Genomic DNA, 10,818 nt, shown 5'->3' on the forward strand with positions numbered 1-10,818 from the left:
GCGCGGGACGGGCGACGGGCGCCCGTGGCGCCACGGGTCGCCGGGACTGCGTTGGTGCCGCTTCTGCGCTCCCCTGCGGCGGCGGCGCAGCGGCAGGAGTGTTCGCAGCATCGACAGCGTCACCGGCGCCGCCGCTGGGCACTGAGAGGACAACAGCGGCTGCGGGGCTCATCAGCGCGAACCGCCGCACCGTGGCCCCCGCCGCGTCGACGCCCTCATAGGCCTCCAAGAACTGGGGTAGGGCCCCCACCAGTTGCGAGTACTGCCGGCTGGCGGCCTCCAGCACGGCGGACAGGCCAAACCCCCTGGGTGCAGCTTCCTGCTGCCGCTGCTGCTGCTGCTGGCCGCCGGCGCTGCCTGGTACCGCGCCCGCCGCGGCCGCCCATGTCGCGTGCAGGCGCCGCTTGATCTCCTCTGCGAGGGCCTCTGGCAGCGGCGGCTCCCCCCGCGCCGCGACAGCAACCGCCGCGGCCGGCGGCGGCGCGCGGAGCACGTCTGGGCCGAGCGTCAGGCGGAGGGCGAGCTGTTCTACGTCGATGCGCGTGCCACGGGGCGCGGGGACCACGGCGTCGACGGTGATTGGGAAGGGCGCGTCGGGGGTGCCGGCTGGGGCCTTGCGGACACGCAGGTGCCCGTGGGCGGCCTTGAGCTGCTGCAGCTCCGCCTTTGATAAGGGCAGGTGTTCGGGGCGCGGAGGGGAGGCGAGGGGATGCAGAGTCAGAAGAAGAGGGCCTCGGGGGGTCGCACGCTGCTGATGTGGCGAGGGACACTAGGGCGCAGCAGGACGCAAAGCGAGTGAGCATGCGTGCGGCGCCTGCTCACTTGGAGGGCCAGACCACGTTCAGACGGCATGATTGTGCCAGATGTCTACCTATGCGCTACCGTTTGCTAAAAGAACTGCGACACCGCAACACGGCACAGCACGAGGTGCTGCGCTGCTGCAATGCTGTCGGAGCGGTCGCGCTCGCTGGGTGGGCGCGTGGATCATGAGATGTAATTTGACTATCTCCAGGCTGATATCAGTGGTTTAAACGACGCAGAGCTTGCGCTTCTGTCGAGCGTAGAGCGCTGAGCCGATCTAAGTTGCGAGCAGCGCTTGTGCACCTTGCAATATGATAATTGCTCTCCTATCGACAGGTGTGCAACCTTGGTTGCGACGCAACATGCTAGCAGCATGGTGGTCACCGCAGCGGAAGTCGGCGATGATGTCAGGGCACTGACTCACGGTGGGCTTGCTGTCCGTTGCACTGAGCACTGCACTGAGCACTGCTCCCAGCACCGTAAGCGACCGAGGGTAGCCAAGTGTTGATATGGACAAGGGGTTTGATCGTTTGCAAGTACTACACATGGAAGCTGGTTGCAGATCTCTGGCCGCCTCCGCTCAAGAATCATGCTGAATTCAGACAGACGGCAACCTGTGCTGCGGCCAGGAGCCAGGATGATATGGTGCCTGCAGTGGGAGGCGTGCGCTGCGGTCTGCTACAGCCCTGGCCACAGCCTCGTTCAGCTGCTGCTTCTGCTCTTGAAGCTGCGCCAGCCCCCTCCGCAGCTGTTTGAGCCTGCAGCCCAAGACGTGCACGAGAGGCACGCCAACACGTGGCAATGGGGCGGAGACCGGCTGAGTGTGAAAACCGTGTAAGATTAGCCTGCCAGCGCGCAAGGAACGAAATACAGACTGCAGGAGGACTTGACCTCCACATTCCTAGAGAGTCGCAGCCCTCGCAGGTCAAACTCACCTGGCGTCGTTGACCCTCTGCTGCCGCGCGGCCTCAAACACCTGCTGCTGCCGCTCCGTCCTCGACGCCTCGGCCTCCTCCGCCTCCCTCCGCGCCTTGCCGGCTGCCGCCTCCGCGTCGGCGCGCGCCCGCCCATTTGCAGCGCGCGCCGCGTCCAGGTCGCCCAGCAGCTTCTCTTGCTCAGCTTCAAGCTGGGTGAGCTGCTTGGCCAGCTCGTGGGGCCGGGTGGCAAGCTGCTCCTTCTCGTGCTGCTCCTGCAGGGCTCTGATCCTGGCCTCCATCTGCAAGGTTTTTTTTATGGGTTGAGCAAATGGGCGTGGTCAAGAAGGTTCAGCGCAGGCAGCACTGCCGACAGTTCTGCACCTGGGCAACATAAGCAACAGGACTGCCGACGTCGGTGTCGATGAAGCATCACCAGCTCTTCCAGCAGAGTTTCTGCCATTCCGTGTGCGTCAGCGTGTCAGCCGGGGACAGGCGCATGCATGCGCCAAGTCACCTCGTCAATGTCGCCTTGGATGACCCGCGCGCCGCTGCCCAGACCCTCCACCCACGCATCCATGGCAGCAGAGAACCCCGCGCAGCTCTCACGCTCCTCATCGCATAGGACACGCAGAGACGCGAGCCGCTCGTCGGCTGCGCGGCGCTCTGCCATGAGGCTGCAGTGATGAAAGCAGGGGGCGGTTTGGTTAGCTGATGGGGGCGGTACGCCGTGGTTGTGTGCGAGCCCTGCATAGCATTTTGCCTCACTTTTATCGCAATACTATGCCTACTCCAATCGCAAGAGGTCGATCTTGACCCGAGACAGCACACGTCACCATCAACCCGCTTGCCTGGCCAGAGGAGGCTCAGCCGCTGCTTTGCGCCGGGCTGTCTCAATCGCGGCCTGGTGCTGCAATGCCGCCAACTGCGCGCTTGCGCGACGCTCTTCCTCGCGTGACAGCTGCAGAGTCAGCCTCGCCTGCACGCGGTGCACAAGCATGGTGGGTGAGGTGGCACGGCTGGCGGAGCGCTCCGCGTGCTCTGACATGTTTCACGCACGCTTTCGGCGGTTTCAGCGTCCAGCTGGGCCTGAAGGTCCCTGTGACGAGCTTTTTGAGACTCCAAGTCGGCCTTCCGTGCCGCTACCAGGTCCTGCGAAGTAGATATCGATAGGCGGAGATCAATTCGTGTCCTCGTGCTGCTGGCATTCAGCAGCCCTCACTCATAAACGCACTGCGGTGTTGCACAATGTAATCTGCATCATGAGTGCGTCCGCCATGGCGGCCCCAGCTGTCGCAGCGCGGCTTGGCGCCAAGATCGCTCCCGAGGCGCTGCGCAAACAGCAGCACACTGAATACCAATTGCCGTTGGTGTATGCATGGGCGCCTGACATGGGTGCATAGTGCGTCACGACACCATGCGTACTGCGATATGCGATTCGGCGCATACACTGTCTCTCCCAATTCCATGTGCGCAACTCGAGCTGCTCATTGTGAAGGTTGCAGAATTGGCCTGTTACATGCTTCTGCAACCTCTACTGCCTTTGCAAACGCGCCCAGTCACACGTAATATGTCAATCGAAGTGCGTGCAACCTCTGACGCGCGCGCAATGCACATGCTCCAAAAGCTGGCCCAAGGGTCTGGCAAGCGCGCCTGCCGGCCGCGCTGACGCCTTGTCCTGCATGTCGTCATGTGGCGCGCCAGTGGTTCTCGTCGCAGGTGGTGTAGCAGTGCGCCTCGTTCTGCAAAAAGGTCAGCGCCGCCTCCACCTGGGGCCGGGCAAAGCCCCGGGGCCCGAGGCGCCCGCAGATCTGCAAGCGGGCAGAATGCACTCAGTGTGTCAGCTGCGCTGGTTGCGACTCAACATACTTGACCACCAAAAACAGGTGGAGCGTTTGGGCACTCCCAACAGCATGTGTATGCGCCCTGATGCGCACAACGGCGCCGGTGCGACCCCGACCGCCTATTCCGCACACTCACGTCGTTCACGTGAACGCCCGAGTCGCCGGTGTTGGGGTCTGACACTACCTGCAGCACTGCTGACGCGCAGGGGTCCATACCGGGTGGCCCAGCCACTGGCGCACCACCGCCATAGCCGCCGCCCTGCTGCTGCTGCGGCTTCTGCTGCCAGCCTCCTGTGCTCACGTAAGTGCCGGGGTGCGAAAGGGCGCTGTTGGTGTTGCGGGCAAGGTACGCATCGGCCAACAGTCACGGCGGCGCCAACAAATACAAGTCCTGTGAACAGCTGAACAGCCGACCCCGCTACTCACCCGCCGCTGGCCCGCTGTACGAGTTGATGCCGGCCTGCTGCTGCTGTGTTGCCCCGCCGGTGCCAGTGCCAGCGCCCTTGGCGAGGTGCATGTGCTGGAAGATCGCCTGCAGGCAGTGGTAAGTCACCTGTGTGCATATCGGCAGGGCAGAGAATCGTTGTGACAGGGGTTGAGAACATGTGAGCGGAGACCTGGTATAGCGACTCAACATACCATGATGTACTATGCAAAGCACAAGCACCGCAGGCCTTGCTGCTTGCAAGCACCTGACCTCACCTCGTTGAAATCGTGCACCACGCGCACCGCAAACGCGCTGATGCTCCAGCTGCCCTGGAAGGCGCGCATGTGGCCGTAAGTGCGCACGTATGTGCCCGGCCGCAGCTCCGCGACCTTTTGAGGGACGGCCTGCGGCTGCACGGCAGCAGCGACAAGTTTGCGAGATGAGGTGGACATGGTGGACATGATGGCTTCAACCGTGAAAAGCCGTGATGTCCCCCAATGCACAGTGCTCAGCTTATTTGTGACCTGATGGTCACATGCAAACGCCAGCGCGCCAAGACTCAAAGCTTTATGCATACCCCTGTTGCAATGGCTGCGCTCACGTCACTGTCGACGCTGTCCACAAAGTAGGTGATGCTGATGACGCCAGTACCGTCTGAGATCTGCAGGTCGATGTTTCCGGCGCGCTCTGCGCAGCTGACCACCTTGCCAACCAGCGTCACCTGGGGGTTGTGCCGCGCGCAGCCGCAGCAGGTCGCAACACATGGATTATTCAATGGAGCCGTGGGGGTTCAGGCACCCGCCCTATGTGAGCACGCGCCTTGAGTGTTGCAAGGTCACTCCTTTGCAACATGCCATGCACATTGCCTTCCGGCTACATTATTCGCGCCCTGCGGTGCGCCCTGGTCAGCTGCACGCCAAGCACAATGGCGAATCACAGCCCGGCTCGTCACGCACGCATAACGCTGCTCCTTGTAGCGGCTGAGGGCCACCCTGCGCTGCTCACGTTGGAGAGGTCGGCACCGTCAATGACCAAGTCCTGGTCAGGGGTGCTGTTTGCTGCAGCCTGCATTCAGCGTGCACCAGGAGTGAAGTCGCAGTTTGCGTGTGCGATGCAAGCGGCGGGACTGACTGCATGGACCTCCTCGTCGAGGGGGTCCAGCGGGGTTCAGCTGTGCGAGCGGGGGGTGCGTGCGGCAGTGGGGGCTGCGTCTCCAGCTGCCCGGGCCCCAACACCCGCGCCATGCTCACTGTGACCAACTGGCGGATTGTTACAGCCCGCAGCGTCTGGTCCCTGTTCTGCCGTCCCTGCAGTGTCGGCGCGCGTTTGAAATTGGCGAGCAGCGGGAAGCGGCACTTGTTGGGCGCAACGGGAGCTTGCTGAGCTTCATCGAACGTTGATCAAATCACCATGGCCTCGTCACGCAGGCGTACGCGCCGTCCTGATCCTTGGCGGGCTTTTCTCGCGGCCGCTCACCTTGCCCCCGCTGCCCTGCCCGCCTTCACTCGGTTGCTGGCTTGAAAAACCACCCCCACCGAACTCGAAGCCACCTCCGCCGAACATCGCCATGATGGGTGTGCTGCGCAAGATCAACAGCTGGTAGAGGTGATCGTGCTGGATTGAGGCCCGTGATCGTGCTCATACGTATAGTTGTTACAACAAAGTTTCTGATTGCACTCGCACGAAGCTGTGTATACCACCTCATTGGTCCCACACTCCCCGCTGGTCACACCACACTGTAGACACTGCCGGGCAGGCGTTTCCACAACAAGGCAACTGGATCACTTGCGAGGTACCTTCCCAACACTATACAATACAAGAAGCACGGCGCTTGGAGGCGTCGACCGGCACTTCACAGCACGACAGCAGTCTGCAGCAGGAGGTGGGCTGAGGGCAGCGGGGCGCACCCAAACTGCTCGTTGTAGCATATTATGTCTCTTGGGATGCTGCTCCTCTGCAATGGCCGGACGGGGAGGTGCAGCAGCAGAAGGGCAGTGCTGATTGCCGCGTGCGTTTCGTTGCGGGAGCCGGCGATCGGCGGCCAGGTTGGGCCTAAGACGCGCGCCAGGTGTTGGTGTTCAGGCCATCAATTGCGCAAGAAGGGCGCGAGCCAAACGGTGGAGCGGCCAGCAAGAGTGAAATAGGGCGACTTCTGGCAGCCTCCTCGGCGAGTGCAGCACCCCATATATAAATCAATCACGCGTGGCAATTGAAATCCTGCGTTACTGGAAGGGCAGACGGGCTGGCGGGCCCGCCAGGGTGTGCTGCTGCTGCACGTGCGCGGCGCCGCTTTGGGATTGCACGCTGCATTCCGCCCACGCTCCCCCTGCACCCTCTGCGCACGCAGCTCAGCGGCTGGTTGCCGGGAAACATGCTGTCCTCCATGACCAACCGGGCGCCGGCCCAGCGCGCGGCCGTGCGCACCCGCGGCCCCCAGCGCGCCGCGCTGCGCGTGTGCGCCGTCGCCACCACCGCCAAGAAGGACGCCGCTGCGGCCCCTGCCAAGGTGCGCCGCGCGGCAGCAGCGGCGCGCAGCTGCACCCCCTCGCTGTGCCGTGCTCCGACCCTCTCTCGCGCGCCGTCGGCGCGCGATCGCGCCTGATCCTCCCTCGTTTTGCTGCCCCCCCCCTAACCGACAATCTCCATCTAAATCGCCCACCCAGGGCCTGATCACACCCGAGGCGGCGAAGGAGGTGTACTATGACATGGTGCTGGGCCGCGAGTTCGAGGAGATGTGCGCACAGGTGCGCACAGGAGCAGGGTGGGGCGGGGGCGGTGCGGGGCCGCCGGCAGCGGCCGGAGGGCGCCGGGACCCCGCTTCGGACGACCGGCGCGCGCTTGCCGGGCGCCCGCCGGCGCGCCCGCCGCAGGCGGTGTTGGTGCACATGAGGGAGGGCGCGGGCCACGGGACACGTGGTGGGCGCGGGCGTGTTCCAGAGCCGCTCGCAAACCTTGCACACCTGCCCGGACTGTGTGCGAAACCCGCAGGCATCGCATGTTTGTTTTGGTACCCTGCGATCCCCACATGGCACCCCTTCCCCCAATACACACACACACGCGCACACACACACACAAACACAAACACACACACACACACACCTGCGCGTGCGTGCCCAGATGTACTACCGTGGCAAGATGTTTGGCTTTGTGCACCTGTACAGCGGCCAGGAGGCCGTCAGCAGCGGCGTCATCAAGCTGCTGCGCCCGGACGACCACGTCTGCTCCACCTACCGCGACCACGTGCACGCGCTCTCAAAGGGCGTGCCCGCGCGCGAGGTGCGCGCCGCGCGGCGCCGGTGCTGTGCCGAGGGGGGCCCTGGGGGCTGTAGGTGACGCCTGCGGCGGCAGCGCGAGCGGCGGCAGCGTGCGGAGTGCATGGTGCTCGCAAGACGAGGCGAGCAAACGAGCGTGTAGGGATGCATTTGATGATTTGCGGCGTGCTCTTCTGGCCTTGCCTGCTTGACTCGCAGATCATGGCCGAGCTGTTCGGCAAGTCCACGGGCTGCTGCCGCGGCCAGGGCGGCAGCATGCACATCTTCAGCGCCAAGCACGGCGTGCTGGGCGGGTACGCCTTCATCGGCGAGGGCATCCCCATTGGCGTGGGCGCCGCCTTCAAGAGCGCGTACAGGTGAGGGCGACAAGGCTGCAGAGGTTATGTGCGCGGGGGGGAGGTCAGGTGGCAGAGGGCAGCAGGGGGGTGGTCGGGAGCACGTCCGCTGCTCGGCGTCCGTTTGGTGTGCAGTCACATGCTGCATTGCGACGAGCCCGCTGGCACCCGCCATGCGCTTTTCCACCTGCGATCCGCGCCCCCCCCCCTCGACCCCACAGGCGCAACGTGCTGGGGGATGAGAGCAGCGACAGCGTGACGGTGTCGTTCTTCGGCGACGGCACCTGCAACGTGGGCCAGTTCTACGAGTCCCTCAACATGGCGGCCCTCTACAAGCTGCCCCACATCTTCGTGGTGGAGAACAACAAGTGGGCCGGCCTTTTGGGGGGGATGGGCTTTGGGAGGGCCCGCAGGGTGCAAGAGGGAGCAGGAGGGGGTGGCGCACTTGGGGCGCGGGGCATGGCAGGAGCCGGCGCGGATCGGCGGGCGGGCTGGCCGGCGGCGTGTGGGCGGCGTGTGCGCGGTCGGCTGAGCGTGCACAGCGCGGGGGTGTCGGCAGCGGGGTCGCTGGCCGGCAGCCGGCGCCAGCCACCGCGTGATGGCGCCTTGGCCATGCGCTTCGTGATCACACGCATCCACGCGCCGGCTGATTTGAATTTACGCCAGGTGGGCCATCGGCATGAGCCACGGCCGCGCGACCAACCCGACCCTGGGCGATGAGGACCCTTACATCTACAAGAAGGGCCCCGCGTTTGGCATGCCCGGCGTGCACGTGGATGGCATGGACGTGCTCAAGGTGTGTGTATGGGGGGGGGCCTGCGGCCAGGCCGAGGTTCGGGGCGCGGCGGCAGCTGCGGCAAGTTGGTGCAGGGGTGTGTGGCCTGTGGCGCGGCGCGGCCGTCGCCAGCGTCCGCATATAGCCTCGCTACTCAAGGCCCCAGCAGAGCAGGGCGCCATGACCAGGAACCTGGAGCCTCCCCCCCTTGCCCCTGCGCTCCCGACGAGGCGCGCCGCGGCTCAGGCCCTACCTCAACCCCTGCCGCCGCCCCCTCCGACCTCCTCAGGTGCGCGAGGTGGCGCAGGAGGCGATCGCGCGCGCCCGCCGCGGCGACGGCCCCACGCTCATCGAGGCGGAGACCTACCGCTTCCGCGGCCACTCCCTGGCGGACCCCGATGAGCTGCGCAGCAAGGAGGAGAAGGCCAAGTACGCGGTGAGCCCCCAGGGACAGTTTAGGGACATCGGGTGTTTTCTTGGTTGGGGTGCGGTCGGTCAGCCATGGGTCGGACGGCCGCCGAGGACGGCGGGTGTTCCATTGGTTGAGTGCGGCTGGCTCTGGAGGCGGGATGGCTATGAAGGCTGCAGGCCATGTCTTTGCTGGGTCTCTGTTGTTCTTGGGCGGGGGGGGGGGGGGTTGGCGGGGTGTCCAGGCACGTGGTGCGTTGAGCCTGCGGCACCTGCGTGCTCTACAGTGGCCGCGGCTGCGGGACCCCCATTGCGAATCGGCCCAGGCCGTGATGGCAGGCTGCTGCGCGTCCAAGGGCAACTCAAAGCGCTGCAACAGGTGCTCCACCTGACCCGGACGCCACACACACACTGATCGGCTCCGCACCCCTCGCTTTGCCCGCGCGCCGCAACCCTCCGCCCAGGCGCGCGACCCCATCCCCCAGCTGAAGGACTACATGCTCGCCAACGGGCTGGCCACCGAGGCGGACATCAAGGAGATCCACGACAAGGTGATCAGATCTCCAGATCAGTCCTGATCTGAACACGCCCGCCGTGATCAGGGCGAGCTTGCTGCCCCAAAGCCTCGTCTGCATCGCTGCCTCCGCGCTCCTTTTCCCATCCTCAAACCCCACAACAGCGTATGGGACTCAACACCCTGACTCCGTTGAACCCACGCACAATACCTCATCGATTTCTGAATCAACCCCCCTAAACACCCAGGTCATGGCGGAGGTGGAGGACTCGGTCAAGTTTGCGGACGAGAGCCCGAAGCCCGACAAGGGGCAGCTGCTGGAGAACGTGTTCGCGGACCCCCGCGGCTTCGGCATCGCGCCCGACGGCCGCTACAGGTACGCCGACGCGACGACAAACGACCGCGGCCGCTGCCGCCCTGCCGGCCGGGCGCACCGGCGCGCCGGCGGGACTGCCAGACGCCACTGCAAAGCGCTGCGCTCGGCGTTTTGAGGCAGCCAGGCGGTTCGGTGTGTTTCGCGGCTGCAGTTGTGTGGGCAACGGCCGTCATTTTGCCTCTTACCGCCTAGCCGCCTGGTCGTCGAACATCCCTCAACCCAACAACTCTGCTCCCTCGGCCCCTGCCCCTTGCTCCAGGTACGAGCTGCCCGGCTTCACCACGGGCACCGCCCAGGTGTCGTAAGCGCCGCAAGACCATGCAGAAGCAAGGGCCGAGCCGGCCGGCAGCGGCGGGTGCTGCAGGCAGCCGCGGCGCGTCGGTGCGGCCCAGCCCATGATTGTTGGGCCGGCCGGCGCCGCTGGCCCCTTGGTCTAGTCCGGACGCCCTTGCGACCGGCCTTTCGGACAGTTTCGGTCTTAGGGACTGCTGCGCTGCGCCTTCCGACCGCTTTTCGCTGGTTTCTGCGCAGGGCATGCATTTGGGCGCGGGGTCGATACTGCGAGCCGCTCCACAACGGGGGCCCGGGATGCTGAGCGTGTGCACGGGCATAGTCTATAGACATATGCAGACATGCAGCACCATAGCACGCGAGCGCTGCCCGCCCCTTGCACGCCTCAAACCTGTCGATGCCCTGTAAGCCACTAAAAAAAGAAACTGCCTGCTGTCTGTGTGCGGCTCATGCTAAGGTGTTTGGTGGGCGAACACAACCATGCTCGTGATTGCGTCCCCCCACCCCAGCTGGCGACAGTTGCAGGGAAACAGCACAGCGCATCAGACAAGTTACATTGAAGGAGCTTGATCAACAAGCTGACCGCAAATAGTCACACATCCGAGGCGCGCTCCCCTGGTACCGGCCAGTCAACAAGTGACCCACGCCGTGCAACGCGTGCATGCTGCGCAGCGCACCGCTTCAACAGACTCTGACGCACACCTGCCGCTGCCCGGTTGCTCACTGCACTTCGGTATCCCTGTTGTGGTCGTCTCCCCCGCCCTGAGCGGCCGCCTCCCACGGCCCCTGGGGCCCCAGCGCCACTTCAGCGCTCAGCCCAGCCTTGTCAGCAGCCAGGCGCCACAGCGCCCGCCCCAGCGC

The 10,818-nt window shown here is 65.0% G+C and overlaps 4 protein-coding genes across 4 annotated transcripts in view; 1 reads left to right on the forward strand and 3 right to left on the reverse strand.

Annotated features, from left to right (window-relative positions):
• MNEG_8714 (hypothetical protein) overlaps nt 1-852 on the reverse strand; it is a gene marked incomplete at both ends in the record, with an annotated part of 2,524 nt that extends 1,672 nt beyond the window's left edge. Inside the window, 2 exons of the mRNA XM_014042811.1 lie at nt 191-664; nt 823-852. Of these exons, the coding sequence (XP_013898265.1) occupies nt 191-664; nt 823-852 (504 nt within the window). The remainder of the gene's footprint in view (nt 1-190; nt 665-822) is intronic.
• Nucleotides 853-888: 36 nt separating this feature from the next.
• On the reverse strand, nt 889-2,017 carry MNEG_8715 (hypothetical protein; the record flags this gene model as incomplete). The annotated part of the gene is made up of 2 exons (XM_014042812.1): nt 889-967; nt 1,737-2,017. 2 exons carry the CDS (start codon nt 2,015-2,017, stop codon nt 889-891), a joined length of 360 nt encoding a protein of 119 aa, XP_013898266.1.
• A 1,386-nt stretch (nt 2,018-3,403) lies between these two features.
• MNEG_8716 (replication factor A2) lies at nt 3,404-5,057 on the reverse strand (the record flags this gene model as incomplete). The annotated part of the gene is made up of 6 exons (XM_014042813.1): nt 3,404-3,526; nt 3,696-3,850; nt 3,986-4,112; nt 4,262-4,396; nt 4,588-4,707; nt 4,992-5,057. 6 exons carry the CDS (start codon nt 5,055-5,057, stop codon nt 3,404-3,406), a joined length of 726 nt encoding a protein of 241 aa, XP_013898267.1.
• Nucleotides 5,058-6,357: 1,300 nt separating this feature from the next.
• On the forward strand, nt 6,358-9,971 carry MNEG_8717 (pyruvate dehydrogenase E1 component subunit alpha; the record flags this gene model as incomplete). Its single annotated transcript, XM_014042814.1, has 10 exons — nt 6,358-6,492; nt 6,650-6,730; nt 7,104-7,262; nt 7,457-7,614; nt 7,815-7,961; nt 8,260-8,389; nt 8,658-8,804; nt 9,241-9,327; nt 9,539-9,666; nt 9,926-9,971. The coding sequence occupies 10 exons, from the start codon at nt 6,358-6,360 to the stop codon at nt 9,969-9,971; spliced, it is 1,218 nt and encodes a 405-aa protein (XP_013898268.1).
• Nucleotides 9,972-10,818: the final 847 nt, after the last annotated feature.

The sequence above is a fragment of the Monoraphidium neglectum genome, assembly GCF_000611645.1.
Source record: "Monoraphidium neglectum strain SAG 48.87 unplaced genomic scaffold scaffold01687, whole genome shotgun sequence".
NCBI classification, from domain to species: Eukaryota; Viridiplantae; Chlorophyta; class Chlorophyceae; order Sphaeropleales; family Selenastraceae; genus Monoraphidium; species Monoraphidium neglectum.